Source organism: Hemicordylus capensis, chromosome 5, assembly GCF_027244095.1.
Source record: "Hemicordylus capensis ecotype Gifberg chromosome 5, rHemCap1.1.pri, whole genome shotgun sequence".
Classification (NCBI taxonomy): domain Eukaryota; kingdom Metazoa; phylum Chordata; class Lepidosauria; order Squamata; family Cordylidae; genus Hemicordylus; species Hemicordylus capensis.
In genome coordinates this window covers 37,681,401-37,698,678 of record NC_069661.1, presented here as the reverse complement: position 1 = coordinate 37,698,678, position 17,278 = coordinate 37,681,401, and the positions used below count along the sequence as shown (strand labels likewise).

At 42.8% G+C, this 17,278-nt stretch overlaps 1 protein-coding gene across 1 annotated transcript; it reads left to right on the top strand.

The window, feature by feature from the left end:
* Positions 1 to 262: 262 nt before the first annotated feature.
* PLA2G12A (phospholipase A2 group XIIA) lies at positions 263 to 16,179 on the top strand. The gene is made up of 4 exons (XM_053255554.1): positions 263 to 1,499; positions 6,733 to 6,809; positions 10,146 to 10,311; positions 14,120 to 16,179. The coding sequence occupies exons 1-4, from the start codon at positions 1,289 to 1,291 to the stop codon at positions 14,236 to 14,238; spliced, it is 573 nt and encodes a 190-aa protein (XP_053111529.1). The 5' UTR covers positions 263 to 1,288; the 3' UTR covers positions 14,239 to 16,179.
* Positions 16,180 to 17,278: the final 1,099 nt, after the last annotated feature.

Sequence of the window (17,278 nt, the reverse complement as noted above, 5' to 3'; positions counted from 1 at the left end):
GTGCCATCATGTTGGTGTAGACCGTTAGTATACTGAGCAGTAGTGCACTGGAGGGGCTGGGTATAAATATTTTAAATAATTATAGATAGATTCTCTCCAAGATGATCTGTCTTCAACTTGGCCTTTAAGGTCTCTCAGTGGTGCATTCATTGTTATCGTAATTAAGTCCATCCACCTTGCTGCTGGTCGTCCTCTTCTTCTCTTGCCTTCAACTTTCCCCAGCATTATGGACTTCTCAAGGGAGCTGGATCTTTGCATAATGTGTCCAAAGTATGATAGTTTGAGCCTGGTCATTTGTGCCTCGAGTGAATATTCTGGATTGATTTATTCTATGATCCATTTGTTTGTTTTCCTGGCTGTCCACGGTATCCTCAAAAGTCTCCTTTCCCTCTAGGTGCAATTGCACAGTAATTTCCAAGCCCAATCCCAACCACTGTGCCGCCTAGAGCGAGCGCACAGAAAAGCAGCAAAACCCTCGCTCTCTTTTTCCGTATGGCGCAGCAGCGAGCTACAGCCCGACCAGAGAACGCCCCCACCTCCCAACGGCTGCAATCTGCACCGCCCAGAGAAACGACCAAGCGCGAGCGAACGGGTAGAAGCAGTAGCAGCAGCTCCTCGTCGTGCCTGCCTGGAGAACCAGCAGCGACGGCAGCATAGAGAGCAAAGAGCCGGTCTTCACTCTCTGGGAGACCCAACAGTTCGGATTGAGCCCACTGTGGAGTGCCCCCCTCCCAAAACCAAGAACAACAGCCGAACAACAACCTAGAACCAGCCTTGCTCCAGGCTTCATCCCTCTTTGTGGAGTGGACAAGGGAGGGAAACAGCGCCTCTGTCTCCTTAAGGACGCCGCCTCTTCTGCAAGCGGCGCCACTCCGCCTAACTCCTTACGCCACGACTGCCCTGCCTCCTTCTCCCCACCTCTAAAGGGCTGGTAACTCCCCTTAGCCCCGGACGCCCCTCCCAAGCGCCCTGACGTCTGGCTTTGAGGCGGGGCGAATTCAGGGTGACGGGTCGGTGGGAACAGGTACCGAAGTTTTGCGGGATGGTGGCAGTTCCCTGGCCGGAGCTGGCCGAGGAAGCAGGGAAGCCGAGCGGCCGCTATACGCCTAGCTGAGACGCAGGTGTCTGGGAAGAATGCTGCGCGCAATGGAGCTGCTCGCCGCGGGAGACTAGCCCGACGGTCAGCCTTCCGAATCCCGCTGCCGCCGCGTTCTGGAGCGCACAGCGGCGGGAGATTCCGTGGGGGGTGCGTCCTAGAGCTCTGGCCGCTGGGCGTTCTGGGACGACGATGAGGCGGGCCCTCCTGCCGCTTCTCGTGACTTGTGGCTTGCTGGGGATGCAGCCCCAGCGGGGCCAGGGCCAGGAGCCTCAAACCCCCGACTGGAGGATGACGCTGAAGACCATCAGGAACGGCGTTCACAAGATAGACACTTACCTGAATGCTGCTCTGGATCTCCTGGGAGGAGAGGATGGCCTCTGCCAGTACAAATGCAGTGATGGTAATAAATGTAGTGATATGTTCTAACGGATGGAGGTGAATGAGGATGTCCCTTATGGCATGCCCTAATTCCAGATGGTACACCATTGAGGGGGCAAATCAAATCAAATCTAAACTCAGGTCTGAAAGCATGTTGTTGCTTATGCACATGATGCAGCCAGCTTGCTAAAGGTCTGGTCAGTGCCTGCAGAGGGGACCACGGGGGGGGGGAGATATGTGCTGCTTGGAGTTCTACTAATAAATAGGCTGATCCAAATTAAAAGGCACTTGCTGGGTGTACTTAGTCAAGATATGCAAATGGTAACCATAATTATTTGCTAAATTAGAATTCTGTTTCATGATGTATATGGCATCTGGACCTTTCAAACGTCAGACACTGGACTGTGTCTATAGCCTCTCATTTGAAGCCCCCATCTGTGACAGCAAGCAACAATAGCCAGCATGGCATTGGTGGTGGGCTAGGACCGGGGAGACCCGAGTTCAAATCCTCATTCAGCTATGAAGCTCATTGGGTGACTCTGGGCCAGCCACTTATCTCTCAGCCTAACCTACCTCACAGGGTTGTTGTAAGGATAAGCATGGCCATGTACACCACTCTGGACTCCTTGGAGGAAGTAAATGTAAGTAAATGATAGATGACTTTTCAAAATACTTACAATCTTTTCTAAGTGTGGCTCCTACTTGCTTAAGTAGCTCACATAACTATTGTTCTAGTGGTTATGTTTTATCAAATGCAAGTTGATCTGTAATAGTGCCAAAGGGTCTTATTACAGAAGGATTATGCATGTATGAATGCACTGTGTATATAGGTTCCGGTTTTGTTAGATTAGTATATTTGAACATCAATATGAAAGGCAATCCATACTTCCTTGATCAGGATTCAAAAGCTAGGTTAAACCAGTTGGAACCCAACTCCTGGCACTTTAGTACTCTATTTTTTTAAAAAATTTGGTGGGGGACGTTAAAAGTTCTTGACTGCACCCTGCTTAATTTTAATCACTACAACTACTTCAGAGCTGTCTTTCTCTTTACAGCTTTGAAGGAAAGTTGTCTGTCTGAAACAAAATGTAAAAGTCTTGGATGTATTCATGTTTACCATTTCAAACTGCAGTCAGTTTAAACTGCACTCAATTCAGTTCAGTTTAGTTTAATTTAGCAGTAAAGGTACTTTATTTCTGTGCTGTGTGAATAACCACTTCAGTTGTGATTAAGCTACTGCTGTGAAAAAAGGAGTGATGGCCTCATATACTCCTGCTCTGAATAAGGTAGTACAAAGCATGCTGTGTTTCTCTAGTCGCCCTCTGCAACACAACTGTCTGTGCTCTGTTTCTTTACCACTAGTTTTCCCTAGGACTCAGAGGGTTGAGATTATGTGGCCAGTTTGGGTGGTCACATAACGGACTTTGTCTGCCATTGCACACATAATGATGTGAGCATGTGTGTTCTTCCCCTCCCTCCTGATATACAGGAGCATCTTTCCCTAACTATGTGAGGGGAGTGCAGTTCATCTGAACCTCCCCGTTACATGTGCTACAAATACTAGTTTAAAAGGGGTGGTTCAAATGAACCACACACACCCATGTGGTTAGGGAAAGGTGCTCTGGGAGGCTGGAAGGTTATGGCATTCACAGCATACACATGCTTGTACTGTGTGTGCATGGGGCAGTGGACTAAATATGGTCTGAACTGGCCCATCAATCAGTGTTCCCTCTAACGGGGATTCCCAGATGTTGTTGACTACAACTCCCGTAATCCTCAAGCAAAACCCATTGCAGCTGGGGATTCTGGGAGCTGTAGTCAACAACAACTGCGCGGGTGTAAGGCAATGGTAAACCACCCCTGTATTCTTCCAAGAAAACCACATGGCTCTGTGGTCTCCGGGAGTCAACACTGACTCGATGGCACAATCTTCCCTTTCCTTTCCTTTCCTTTCATATGGCCTCAGACTACAGCTAAGTGTATTAAACACACCTGACATTTCCAAGTAGTAGCTCCTACAGTAAAATGTTAATAACTCATATGTTTTTCTCCATATAAGGAGAGAATTTGTAATACAGGTTCTAGTAAATCTCCATTATTTTAAAACATATTTTCCTCCCCTCTCCAGTCACTTAAGATCCTTAAGTAGGGATGTGCCCGAAAGTACTTCGGTCCCAGCGGGGGAGGTTCTTTAAGGATGGGGGAGGGTGCACTCACACACACCCCCGCCGCATTTCCCCCGCTGGCATTCCGTTAATTTCAATCCCCTCGGGGCGGCAGCGTTCCTCCCTGCTGCCCCATTGCCAGCATTGGCCAGAAGTGGCTGGAAGTAATGATCGCACGTGCGCCTGTCATGTGCGCGCCCTCGACAGACACATGCGCGATCGGTACTTCCGGCCAATGATGGCAACGATGACGGGAGGAATGCTGCCACCCCGAGGGGATTGAAATTAATGGAGTGCTGGCAGGGGAAATGCAGTGGGAGGGGTGAGTGCACCCTACCCCACCTTTAAAGAACCACCCCTGCCGACGCCAAAATGGCCCCCGAAGCCAAAACGTTTCGGAGGCCTTTATAATGGCCTCCAAAATGTTTCAGGCTCAAGCCTATCCTTAAGGCTGTTAAAAATGGTTCAAAACACATAACATCAATATGATAATATTTATTTTTATATATTTAACAGCAACAAAAGTTCATAAACAGTTTACATAACAAAAGACCAGCGAAGGTGGTTCCCTGAACCCACAGACGGAGCCACTATTGTGCGAACAGGTTCAAAGAACCCAGGCCGCCAATGAAAAAGGCCGCCGAAGCCCACAGGGGTGTTCAGAAGAGCCCTGAGCGAACTCTCCCATGCCCGAACTGCAGAGCGCTCCTCCCTTGCTGGAGGGAGAGAAAGGGAAATAAAGGCTGTCAGGCAGCAAACGCTGCCTGAAATGGATGGGGGAAGAGCTTGCTCAAGTTCTCCGGAGCAGAAACCATGCCCCTGTGCACATGATGTCACACACATGGGACATCACTACAGGGGCCACTGGGCAGGGCCCGACATAGGCTGTCGTTTAGCTGGCTCCATGCCTGCTTGTCCCCATAGGACTCACGATCTTAAAATGAAACATAAGGGAGACACCACAACCACCACCACTGGAGGGACACACTGCTGATCCCAGAGACAGTTGAACTCCCCTTACAAACAAGAACCACCACGTTAAAAAGTGCCTTGATGTCCAGTTAGCCAGGGTACAATAAAACATTGGTCAGTAAAACTTGTTTTAAAAGATCAGCTACAAAAACATATCAGTTTTACATGAGCTTAGCTATCAGTCTTTACTAAAAGAATTATTGTAATTGTAATTTAGAAACGCTTTGTCATCGCAGTTCCTTCCCTTGCAAAACTATTACTACATCCTTGTGTCATCATTTCTCTATTGAGTTTAGGGCAGCTTATGTAGATGCAGGTTATCCCATTTTATACTTGCAACAATCCTCTGAAGTAGGCTAGACTGAGAGAGAGTGACTGGCCCAAGTTCACTCAATGAGCGTCATGGCTGAGTCAGAGTTTGAAGCCAGGTCTTCCTAGTCAAAGTCCAACATTCTAACCCCACTACACCACACTGGCTCTCAGCACAGTGTCCACAACTTGTATGTTTTTAAGCTGATTTACATCCCACATCTTCAACCCTAAGAAGGGCCTTCAGAGTATCTTAAGAAAAACATATAGAAAGCAACAGTTTGCAAAACCATCAAAAAATAACATTCAGGGAAAGCATGCCTAAACAAGGCCATTTTTACTTGATGCCTAAATTGCTCAAGTTCTTTCAGGAGAAGAAAGGATGTTTAAACCAGTTTAAGCCTGCAGTGTTAGGGTAGCTTTGGACATACAAAGTGTGGGGAGAGACTTCATACATCTCCCTGTCAGAGCTGTGAGTCCAGCACTTCAGACTTTACCAAAAACATGATACTGGAAGCTGTTTACAATGGAAGTGGTTGGGGACCACTGCACCCAAAGCTTTTCTTATACAGAGAATGCTTCACCTAGGGCCAGTAGAGAGATACCAGATTAGGAAGGAGATGCACAAAGAGCTTGCCCATCATTATGTCCTCCACAGATGTCCCAACACCTTCCCAGAACGTTCCTTTATTGTGTGGAGAGTCTATTCATCCCTATGGCCCATCCAGCAAGTATTTGGAGCACATGTAGAGGGCCATTCAGATGGACAGCCCCAATATCGTCTCCACCAGCCCCTAGCTGTTTCATTTCATGAGAAGCTGCAGTCTTTCAATCTTGGATATACAGTATATAAATTAGCATGTCCTAATACATAATGTTTCTATTAGAACACACAAACAAAGCTAAATATTTTTACTCCAAAGTTGACACCCTAGGCTGCACTTTGCAAGCTGTTTCCTACAGAGTAATGCCATAGACATCAGTGAAATGACTGTACACTTTGTTTGAGAAATACACCTTTACTTAAATGTAAAGGTGCATTTCTCAAACAAGGGAATCTTACATTTGTGGGACTTTTCCTTCAGTGATAGTTCCCAAGCACACAAATGTCTATGCCCATGCTTATAAACATGTTTGAGAACCAGGATGGTATAGGAATTGAAATTCTGGAATGGGAGATTGCACTCAGCTATAAAGCAATCTTGGGTGAGTCACTAGGCTTATTCATATGACCATTAAGTGGATAAGACCTTTGGGAGCTATGCACACTCCTGTTTTTTGCCCACATGTGAGTCAAAATCAAGGTGGGAGGCAGGGAGTGTGATTGTCTGTTAAGTCTCAGCTGGGTAGGATGAGGAGCTTTTCCCTCCTATTAGGGATTGAATCTGGGTAGGATGTGTTCATCCTACCTAGTTGAGGCTTAGCAGATGATCACACTCGCTACCTCCTACCTTGATTTTTTACTCATGACTGAAAATCAGGAGTGTGCACAGTTTCCAAAGGTGGATAGGACTTAACAATCATGTGAACAAGCCTAGTATCTCTCAACCATATCTATTTTACAGAACTGTTGTGAGGGAAAATGGGGTAGCCCATCTATAAGGTAGTACAGCCTTGAACTCTGGAGGAAGAGCAGGATAAATGTGTGAGTAGTAATTGCACTGGATTGCTCTACTGATGTCACTAGAACCAAGCCTACTTTCATCTACATCAACCAATGCTGTGCTTGGACCCCTGTCTCAAAATAAGATATCAAGTCCAGGGAAAATTGGGAAATTGTAAGTATTTAACACTCCTCATATTTTATAGGATACAAGCCTTTTCCTCGCTATGACTATAAACCTTCACCACCCAATGGATGTGGATCTCCTCTTTTTGGAGTTCAAGTAAGTAGCTCCTTACTCACATTTCTTCTCATGTACAGTGACTGACACCCAGACTAATGCTGCTCTGGCACTATAAGTAAGGGGCCATTTTCACCCATCTCACCAATCTGTGAGGGTTGTGTGGCCCCCAGGGACAACTTTCTGGACTCACAGTCTGCTTTAGAGGCAACGGAAGATGGAGAAAAGTTGTCGCTCCCCTGTAGTGTTAGTCTGGATGTTGGCCATTGACTCCCATATATAATGAATTTGTGCCAGAAAGGAAAATGGATCTGACTCATTTAGAAGTTCATATTTGCTAGCAATCGCCTGGAAGAAAGTCACTGGTTAACATCCTAAGTTTACCAGGGGAAGTCCTATTGAAATACAGTAGTCCTTTGAGTAGTACTATTCTTCTGAGTAGAACTTCTGAGTAGAACTTCTGAGTAGTACTATTGAGCAAATAGTCTGGATGTCAGCTGTTGGTTGTATAGCAGTAAGCTATGTCTGTACCTGTCACTGGATTGACATAAAAATGTTGCAAATGTAATGCAAAATCATCATGTACAAGCTAAATTTATTTAAAATATTTATACCCCACTCCTCCAGTACACCACTCAGTAAAGCAAGATTAATAAAGTTAAACAAGTTAAACCAGGCGAAAACCACACTTAAAATTACAAATTAAAAGTTATCAATAGAAAGCTAAAAACTGAGAACTAAAAAAAGTCTCTGCCAAATGGATCTCTGTTGGGGCTGGGCGGGGGAGGGGGCGGCACTATGTACATGTGAGCATGTTATTGCTCATATCCAAAGGCCAGTATAGTTCAAAAACAAAGGAAACAAAACATTAGATAAATACAGAAACTAGCATTATAATGTACAGTCATATCTGTGACTTGAGAAGAGTGATGTTTAACTCACTAGCGTCATAGTCATTACAACTAGAGTTTTTATTGGCACCCTGGGAACTGCAGAACTGTAGGTCTGAAAGATGTGTCGTCTTCATCTTGAAAAGAGCCTAGCTATATTAGCCCATATGTTAGAATTACACCAGCCCAAAGGAACTCTTCATACACAAAATAAGTTGGTGAGAAACTACTATGAACATCCTACTCAAATGAGTCAGAGGACTAAACTTCATTCCTAACAGAGTCATATACCCGCCCCCGCCATCTGCATTTTATGGGAAGAGACCCAGTTGTAGGTCGATTAGTGAGTTTCTAAAAAGTTCCCCTTGTTTATCTCCTATGCCCTTTATTAACAACCCCCACTTTGCAAGCTATTCCCTGGGCCTGAGAATACATATGCACCTTGCAGTTCTCCAAACATGCCCCCCAAGTGCTACTGCTCCCCCCCTCTCCGATAGTCATCTTGCCTGCCAAAACATCTGCTCCCCATTTTGGTATGTTTAAAATCCCTGTCATCAAAATCCCACTCCTTTGCATGTTGATCGCAGATTGCAAATTTCACTCAGTTTGAGATTTTTGGCACTTCCGATAATTTAAACTAAACTGGGAAGAGGCCCGTGCTGGTACACAAGGTAGTGTCTATTGGGAGGCCTCTTTCTCCTGATAAAGGCATCTCTTTTTAGTCCAGTAGATAATTCAGCTGTTGGTCTGGAGTATGGTAGCAGGTGCTGCAGGCCACACTGGGACCTCAAAGGATCTGATATGATCACCAGGCCTTATGTTTTATACCCTCTCTTGGGATGCGTAGATGGATGAATCAAGCAAGTAAACTGGGGCTATACAATTTCAGCCTTCCAGCAGATGTGTGCAGCAAAAGTGGCCAATAGTCAGGGTTGATGGGAGTTGTAGTCTCTCAGCTGGAGGACGTGACAGCCTACATGACCAGATGAAAAATTACTCCATTACCCCTAATATAACTAAACGTTGGTTCCTGAATGTGCAGTTCTAGTCTTCTACTCCTCTCATTAAAATACTTTTATCTTGAACACCAAAGTGTCATGTCTAGTATCCCTTTCTTATTTGTGGCTTTCTTTTTTGTCGTCTTCGTCTTCTTCTTCATTATTATTGTTATTATTATTATTTATATTATTTATTATGCTATTTACACACAGTCTACTAGATGTTAATGCCTGGATTTGGTACTTTAATTATCGGGCTGTCCCAAGTAGTGAGGCCTTCTGTAGTTGATGTGTTGTAATTTTATTGATGCCCAAGGCTGTTTATTATTAATTAATTAATTAATTAGCCTCAAGAACAAGGCAAATTCTCCCTTCTGTCCTCCAAGTTGCAAGGGAGATTCTCTCCATGCTCCCCCACCCCCAAGACAAGACCAAAGCATCTGATGCAAATGTGCTACTGAACAGTGTAATACAACATTGAATTATTCCAGCTCTGAATCCCTGTTCAGGCATTATTAGTAGAGATGCTGTATTAGTGTACAGCACGTCAAAGCGGGCCCAGAAGTCCCACCACCCATCAGTGAGTCCTGGCAACGTGCCCCTAACAGTTACTGTGGCGTTTATCTACAGATGGACACGCTGTAACCATGATGGCTGCTGCTTCCATGATCGGCAGCCATGGGCACCCAAGGCTGAAGAGGGCTTAAGGGAATTAAGCTATTTGTTCTCCTTACTTCTCCCTTCTACAGTTTGGTTCCACTACTAGTTGGAAAGGAGCTTAGGCCTATTCAGACATTATGCTGTGCCTTTGTTCAGAATGTCTGAATACTCATACATGTTAAGAACATAACAGCCCTGCTGGATCAGACCCAAGGCCTATCCAGTCCAATATCCTGTTTCACTCAGTGGCCCACTAGATGCCTCTGAGAAGTTCATTGGCAAGAGGTGATAGCATGCCCTTTCTCTTGCTGTTGTTCCCCTGCAACTGGTATTTAGAGGCCTTGTGCCTCGGGCTGGAGGTAGCCGATAGATATCAGACTAGTCCATTGATAGGCCAGTCTTCCATGAATGTCTGTATATGAATGACTGTATATGCATTCATTTTAAAAGTGAACTGGGGTACAGGCCCCTTTAAATGCAGAATGTAGATAGGAAGTGTGCTACTGTTCTTATATTCAGCATAACATGTGAATAACTGTACTCCATACACAGATTGTGCAGGTGTTGAATTCAATGTGTGATTAGGGCTTTTCTCAGACTTAATTGGTGTGGACAGTTTAATATATTTGTTTTTGTCCCATTTTTCTTTAGTTCTCAATATTTTTTAACCTTTTGATATATTTGTAGGACATCAGTCTATTCCTTTCCAACCCCCTCTAGGTTTCCTTTAAGATAAACTATAATTCATTTCATCCCCTGTGTGCAGGTAGTCAGTTGATTTTTATAATGGTGTATCTCTGAAATGCTAACCTGAAGAACTTGTTTCTCAGTTTGACATTGGCATTCCTTCAATGACAAAATGCTGCAATCAACATGACAGATGTTACGATACCTGTGGCAACAAAAAAAATGACTGTGATGAGCAATTTCAGTATTGCCTTTCTAAAATCTGTAGAGATGTACAGAAGACATTAGGAATACCAGAAAGTGTACAAGGTAAATACCAGAAAGTGTACAAGATACAATGATCTAACTGAGATCATTGACAGTTTATTCCTATATGTAGATTGTGTTTTATTGGAAATTTGAACCCGAGGGTACAAACTTATGTGACTTTGCTATCTTTCCCATCTTCTTGGAAGTTTGTATTGATATGCGCCTCTAATAAAGAGGGAAAATGTTCTAACAGATTCTATCAGCAGAATCTCATCTTAAACCAATTTTTTTGTAAACATTGGATTCTCAAGATTATAACTTCCATTTTTTCTCCCAGTTTACAATATAATTAGTACTGGCAAATATCTTCCAAAACTGTTACTTCAACAAAATTCTAGAATGATTTTTGGTGATGTTGTTGTCAGAGTGGGTGTTTCTTTAACACAAGCCATCTCTTTCCAAACTGTTGCATTTTACTGCTCTTTAAAACTGATAACACAACTTTATAAAAGTCTGCCTTAACTGTAAAAACCAATTAATAGGCAGCACAGAAGTGAGTAATCAAAGACCTGCTGATACATACTTCATAACATACCTGTTGTGAATCATTCAAGAATTCTTTCTTTTCTTTTTTGGGAGGGTGAAGGGGCATTATTGCAGGATATATAGACTAATGGAAATAAGTATTTGCCCTTTGAAAGTAGTGCTTATCTGCACTACTTTTGAATTGTTTACTCATGAGAATATCACCACCAATTGGAATATCCCTTCCAATCTTTCCCATGGTCTCTGTCCAAAAGAGAGTGGTTAGTTTATGTTCGAGGAGAATTCTGGGTGGTCCTCTGCATGACTTCACTATTTGTGGCTGCTATTGTAGGAGGAAAGTGGGGATTATGCTTCTGTAAGTATTAAAAAGACCAAGGGTTCTAGCTCTGTATTGTTCATACATTGTTTATATACAGAATTACCTGTTTGTTTTGGCCCATATGAACATAATTGACAACTATAGGCTGGTCTCCAACCTCCCTTTTGTAGCGAAGGTGTTAGAGAGGCTTGTATGTGCCCAGCTTGAGAGGATCTTGGAGGAAACTGGTTATCTTAATTCTTATCAGTTGGGTTTCAGGCCTTGGCATAGCACAGAGAGAGCATTGCTCACTCTGGTAGATGACCTTCTTCGGGACCTTGATGAGGGTAGTGTCCCTCTCTTGGTCCTTTTAGATCTCTCAGTGGCTTTTGACACTATTGATCATGCTATCCTCCTTGACCGCCTGTGTGGGTTGGGTATCATGGGCACTGTCTTACAGTGGTTCCGTTCTTACCTTAGCGGGCGTGTCCAGTCGGTATGCATTGAGGACAGATGCTCTGACCCATGGCCACTCCTTTATGGAGTTCCCCAGGGTTCAGTTAGGAACATAGGAAACTGCCATATACTGAGTCAGACCATTGGTCTATCTAGCTCAGTATTGTCTTCACAGACTGGCAGCGGCTTCTCCAAGGTTGCAGGCAGGAATCTCTCTCAGCCTTATCTTGGAGATGCCAGAGAGGGAACTTGAAACCTAGATGCTCTTCCCAGAGCGGCTCCATCTGCTGAGGGGAATATCTTACAGTGCTCACACTTCTAGTCTCCCATTCATATGCAACCAGGGCAGACCCTGCTTAGCTATGGGGACAAGTCATGCTTGCTACCACAAGACCAGCTCTCTTCTCCTTCTTGCCCCTGTCCTCTTTAACATCTATATGGAGCTGCTGGGTCAGGTCATTTCCCAGTTTGGGTCGAGATTTCATCAATACGCTGATGATATTTAGCTGTATATTGCCATCCCAGACCATTCTGGAGATGCTGCTTCTGTGCTTACTTGATGCCTGGAAGCTGTTAAGGTCTGAATGAATCAAAATAAGCTCAGACTGAATCCCACCCAGACTAAACTACTTTTACTCAGCCCTCGTATCGGCCAACAGCTGGATGTGAACCTTGTTTTAGATGGGGTGGCGCTGCCCCCGAAGGAGCTTGTACATGATTTGGGGGTCCTTTTGGACTCGCACCTCCTGCTTGAACAGCAGGTGGAGCCTGCAGCCGGAAGTGCCTTTGCCCAGCTCCATCTGATTCATCAAGTACGCCCTTACCTTGATCGGCAGGCATTAATGGCAGTGACCCATGCCCTTGTTATCTCCTGCCTAGATTATTGTAAAGCCCTCTGTCTAAGGTTACCTTTGAGGACGATCAGAAAGCTGCAATGGGTTCAGAATGCAGCGGCTCATTTACTTATGGGAAACAGAAAATATGACAGGGTAACACCTCTCCTGCAGTCATTGCACTGGTTGCCTATTCACTACCGAGTTCAATTTAAGGTCCCGGTTTTGACCCTCAAAGCCTTGCGGGATTTGGCACCTGTCTATCTACAGACCTGCCTCTCCCATCCAGTTACATTCCATCCGGTCAGATCTGCTCAAATAGCCCTTTTGTCAGTCCCCGATTTCCGAGAGGTTCGGGGCGCTAGAACTCGTGAAAGGGCCTTCTTGCTTGCTGCCCTACTTCTCTGGAATTCCCTTCTCCTGCAAATTCGTTTAGCTCCTTCCTTGTTAATTTTTAAGTCTCTATTGAAGATTTTTCTTTTTTGCCAGGCTTTTACCCTGTAGTTTACCTATTTGCTCTTTTTTCTTTTTTGTTAGTTACTTTAGTTTTGTTTAGAATGTAATTTTAATGCTGTCTTGTTTTGCATGTTTTTGTACACCACCCAGAGTCTTTGGAGTGGGCGGTATATCAAATGTTTCTAATAAATAAATAAAATAAAATAATGGGTTATGATATTTAAGGCAGATAACTACCAGCTGACCTATTTAAGCAGTGGCCCTTGGTATGTATGTATACCCCTCTGTTTCCAATATCATTGGTAGCTGACAGTAGTTTTGTTATATGATTGCTTATATTTATTTATTTAAAATATTTATACCCCTCCCCTCCAGTGCAGTACTGCTCAAGGCGGCTCACAACAATAAGATAGACACAGATACAATAAAAGTAATAAAATAAACTAAGATTTTTTAAAAGTCAGATTAAAAAACACAATTATTAGGTTCAAATTAAAACTGAAAATTATAAAAAGCTGAAGAACCTACCAGATATAACAAAACAATAATGGAGCAACAACAATGAATTGCTTAGCAAACTTACTTGAAAAATAGATGGTGCATGTACTATCTGCCAGTTATTTGGGCACCTTGTTTGCAGGTAATTCCTGCAGGCCCAGTACAGGGAAGATGGAAGAGAAGGCTTAATGATATGTGTTGTCTCCCTTCAGGTAGGGAAAGTAGTGATACTGGCACATATGTTACATGGTGCAGACTTTCCACAATTAACACCTTTTGACAACGCAGGTCTTGCAGGTTGGCTTTGCATCATCACAATGCGAAGTGGAACTACCCATGACTGCATGCTGTTGGGTATCTGGATCCCAGCCTGTAGATTTGCAGTAACCTAGGCATAAGGTCAGTTCTTGTGTAGCAAACCACAGGTAGTTGTGTCAGGAAGTATGGAGCTGCCTTCCAGCCTTGGCCATGATAGTGTAGACAGGCCATTTGTGTTAAACTTTATTAAAAGTTATACATACCTCTGTGCATTAATTCCCATGAATGTGGTTGTACTCCTGGTTTTTGGTTTCTTGAATAGTGGTTATGATGAAGCGCCAAATCAAGGTATATATTCACTTTTTAACTTTTAGTAAAGTTTAATGCTTGATACTCTATATCTGTATGACATATAAGCTACATATTGAGTCTTGGGTGAAAATAGAAGCTCTGTAATGACATCTGTACCTTATGTTATTATTAAAATATTAATTTGATATATGCTTTTTTCCCTCCCTTGCAGCATGTGAATCAACAGTTCAACTCCTGTTTGATGCAGTCATACATTTAGGATGCAAGCCATACCTTGATAGCCAAAGAGCTGCATGTATGTGTCAGTATGAAGACAAAAGAGACCTTTAAAGAAGCTTAAGATCAATCTTTGCAGTGAAAGCCACGTGTCATTCTCCCTTTTGTTGTTTGTTACAAAGCTGTTCAAATCATGTTGAACACTAAATTATCTCCTCTAGCTGTCAAATACTAAGCTGGACTACTTTTCTGTAGAAGACACTATTTTGTATAGATGACACTATATTTTATGTAGCACTTCTTCCCTTTGTCACCTCTGTCGACATACTTAATCGTTGAGTATATTCTGCACACATCTTTTAAGCTGAAATTGATAATTTGGGAACTGGCCTTAGCATGGTGACTATAGATCCATGCCTCTCTAAACTATATATTTTTTTAAATGCTTGGTGATGAAGGAGATGAATCTCCCTAAATATTGCATAGGGGGGAAAGTAGGTCAAACTTTGGTCTTACCAACATCCAGTGTGTCTTCAGTGCCTTGTCTTACTGATGAAAAGGAAAATGCCTTAAAGGTTTTGGGGTTGTGTTTGCAATTTTATGTTGTTGTTAAAATGGATAATTACTTTGAATCAGTTATTTTTGTACTTTAATACAAAACTACTGATAGTTTTCTATTAAATATTTAGTAGTATTTTCTACTGAAATAGAGCTGAAGATCTTTATGTCCAAAAATTTCCTATAAAGATACTCTATCTTAAGTGCCTATGAGATTTTAAAACCACATTTGATATACTTCTTAAAAGTTGTACTTTGTAAAACTTCAACAGTTTATTTGTTGCCATTCTAGGACGTATCGAGTTTGATATGTCAAGAAGATAACAGAGCTGTTTTTTAAACTCTCCAAGAATGTTTTAATATATATTTTAGAGACAAATATATTTTTAGTCAACAGTTTTAGACCCACACATGCACACCTTTATTAAGATGTCTTAATAAAGTGAAACATTTGACTATCATAGCCTTTATTCTGTGCTGTTTCAAGACTAAATTATGAAGGCTTATATGCTGTATGGTATTGCTTTAACAATTGTAATGATGATTTTTTTAAAAATAATTTATATCCCTGCATTCTCTATTTGACCTTTTAAATTGAAATGTTTACTCTAAAAGTCACATACTCTTATTTTCTCTTCTGTTTTTTTTTTTAAATGAAGCTCTTTCTAAGAAACAGCAGCCTTGATCCAGCTAAAGTGAATCAAAACTAATTCCAACTAAAAGACTGTGTGGGACTTGATTCATCACAGCTAACTTCTTTGTAAATAGAACTTAGGCTAAACATTTAAATGTAGAGTAAACCCCATTAAGCATAGTGACTGACATTCTGTACAATCCCCCACAGGTATCTTTAGCACCTTGGGAGCACCTGTCTTTTCTTTAAAATAAAATAAAAAAGATTGACATAATTGTGCAAGAGCGCTCTTGTGCAAATGCTGGAATTGTGCTAACAAAATTGTGTGATGTACTGCCATTGGAAATAATGACCATATATCATGCAATTGTGTACAGGAGCGCAGTTGCATTGACACACTTAAAGAACACACCAGAAGCTCCTGTGGTGTTAACAACAGATGGAACTTACTTTTAATGCTGCTTATCACTTAACCAAAGGAAGCTGGATCAGGGCATATAGGTTTTTATGTATTGTCATGCGGCATCAGGTTTTATCAAACTTTCCCACCCCCAAGGTGTTTAATCTTTTTTTGTGTGAATCCATGTTAATATTAGATATTAAATATTAAATTAAATGTGATAAAAATAAATATTACATACTGAGCCTGATTCTCCCTCAAGAATCTGAACACACAAGCACTACAAGCTGTTGAATGAAATTACTTGAAAAGTGGTCTGTCAGATTTTCTTTTGGGACCTTTATTGATGAAGTATAAGGGAATGTTTTTATGTTTTGTTTTTATAACTGAAAATGTGTGCAGCAGTAGAACTGTATCAGTTTGGTGTTAGGAGAGAAGAAAATAAAACCCAGAACTAAGTCTGTGTCATGTTTTTCTCTTAAAAGTTTCTGCTATACAGCCCCCAAGGCAAAACAAAAGAGGTGGGGGTGGAATCAAACCATATATAGCATAATTAGCAATCAAGTCAAACTCTAATTTTTTAAAAGGCAGGTACTGTACCAAAGACAACCACAGGGTTCTGTGGTCACCAGGAGTCGACACTGACTTGACAGCATACTTTACCTTTACTGTTACAAGGAGAACTTACAGGACTTGTTTTACAAGCCCTTATTTTGATGCAGAATTAAAAAAATTGAGCTTTACAGATGGATCAATAAGAAGTGAATGAATCTTGGGAAAAGGGTGCTCACTGATAACAAGAGAAAGCCATACATAATGCAAATAAAAGGAAAGCTTGCTCTTTGCCCAGGAAGTCCCTGAAGATATTCTGACGATCAATGAAAACCGGGCTAGGGAAGCCCAGACCAGTTTTCAGTGATCGTTGGAACCACCAGACTTGCATGTGAGCCTGGTGGTTCCACGGCAGATAGCCTGCCTGACATCCCCTCCTCTTAAATGAGGTGGATGGAGCAAGTGCTCCGTTAACCCTGTTTTTCTGCTCGTGTGTGGCTGGCACACTTGGGGAGAGGGGAGGGGAGATCATGCCCTTGATCTCAGATAGCGAGGAGGAAGGGGGAGCTGACAGCCTTTCAGCCGATGCAGGGGTGCCTGAGGGGCAGAGCCCGGCTGTCAGTTCCCAAGAGATGGCTGAGGAAGGTCCGGCTGATGTTTCAGAGCAGGCACAGCAGTCTGAGGCAGCAGAGACAGCGACGGACAGACTAGAAGATGAGCTGTGCAGGCAACCCCCACTGACTCCACAGCAAAGGTGTGTCACAAGGCGAAGAGTACAGCTGGAAACTATCAGGAGAAGTAAACGCCTCTTGCAGAGGGCTGATAAGCCTTGAATCCTTGCCAGCTGAGAGTTCTCAGCTTGGACTATAAAGCACATCAGCAGCTGTTAGCTGCTGGAAGACAACATTTGTCAACCCTCTTGTCGACAGCTTTCAGCCCGAGCCTGATATAAAGAACTATTCCGAGCCGTGTTTTGTTTCTGCAGCCCAGTTTGTATTGTGGACTATCTT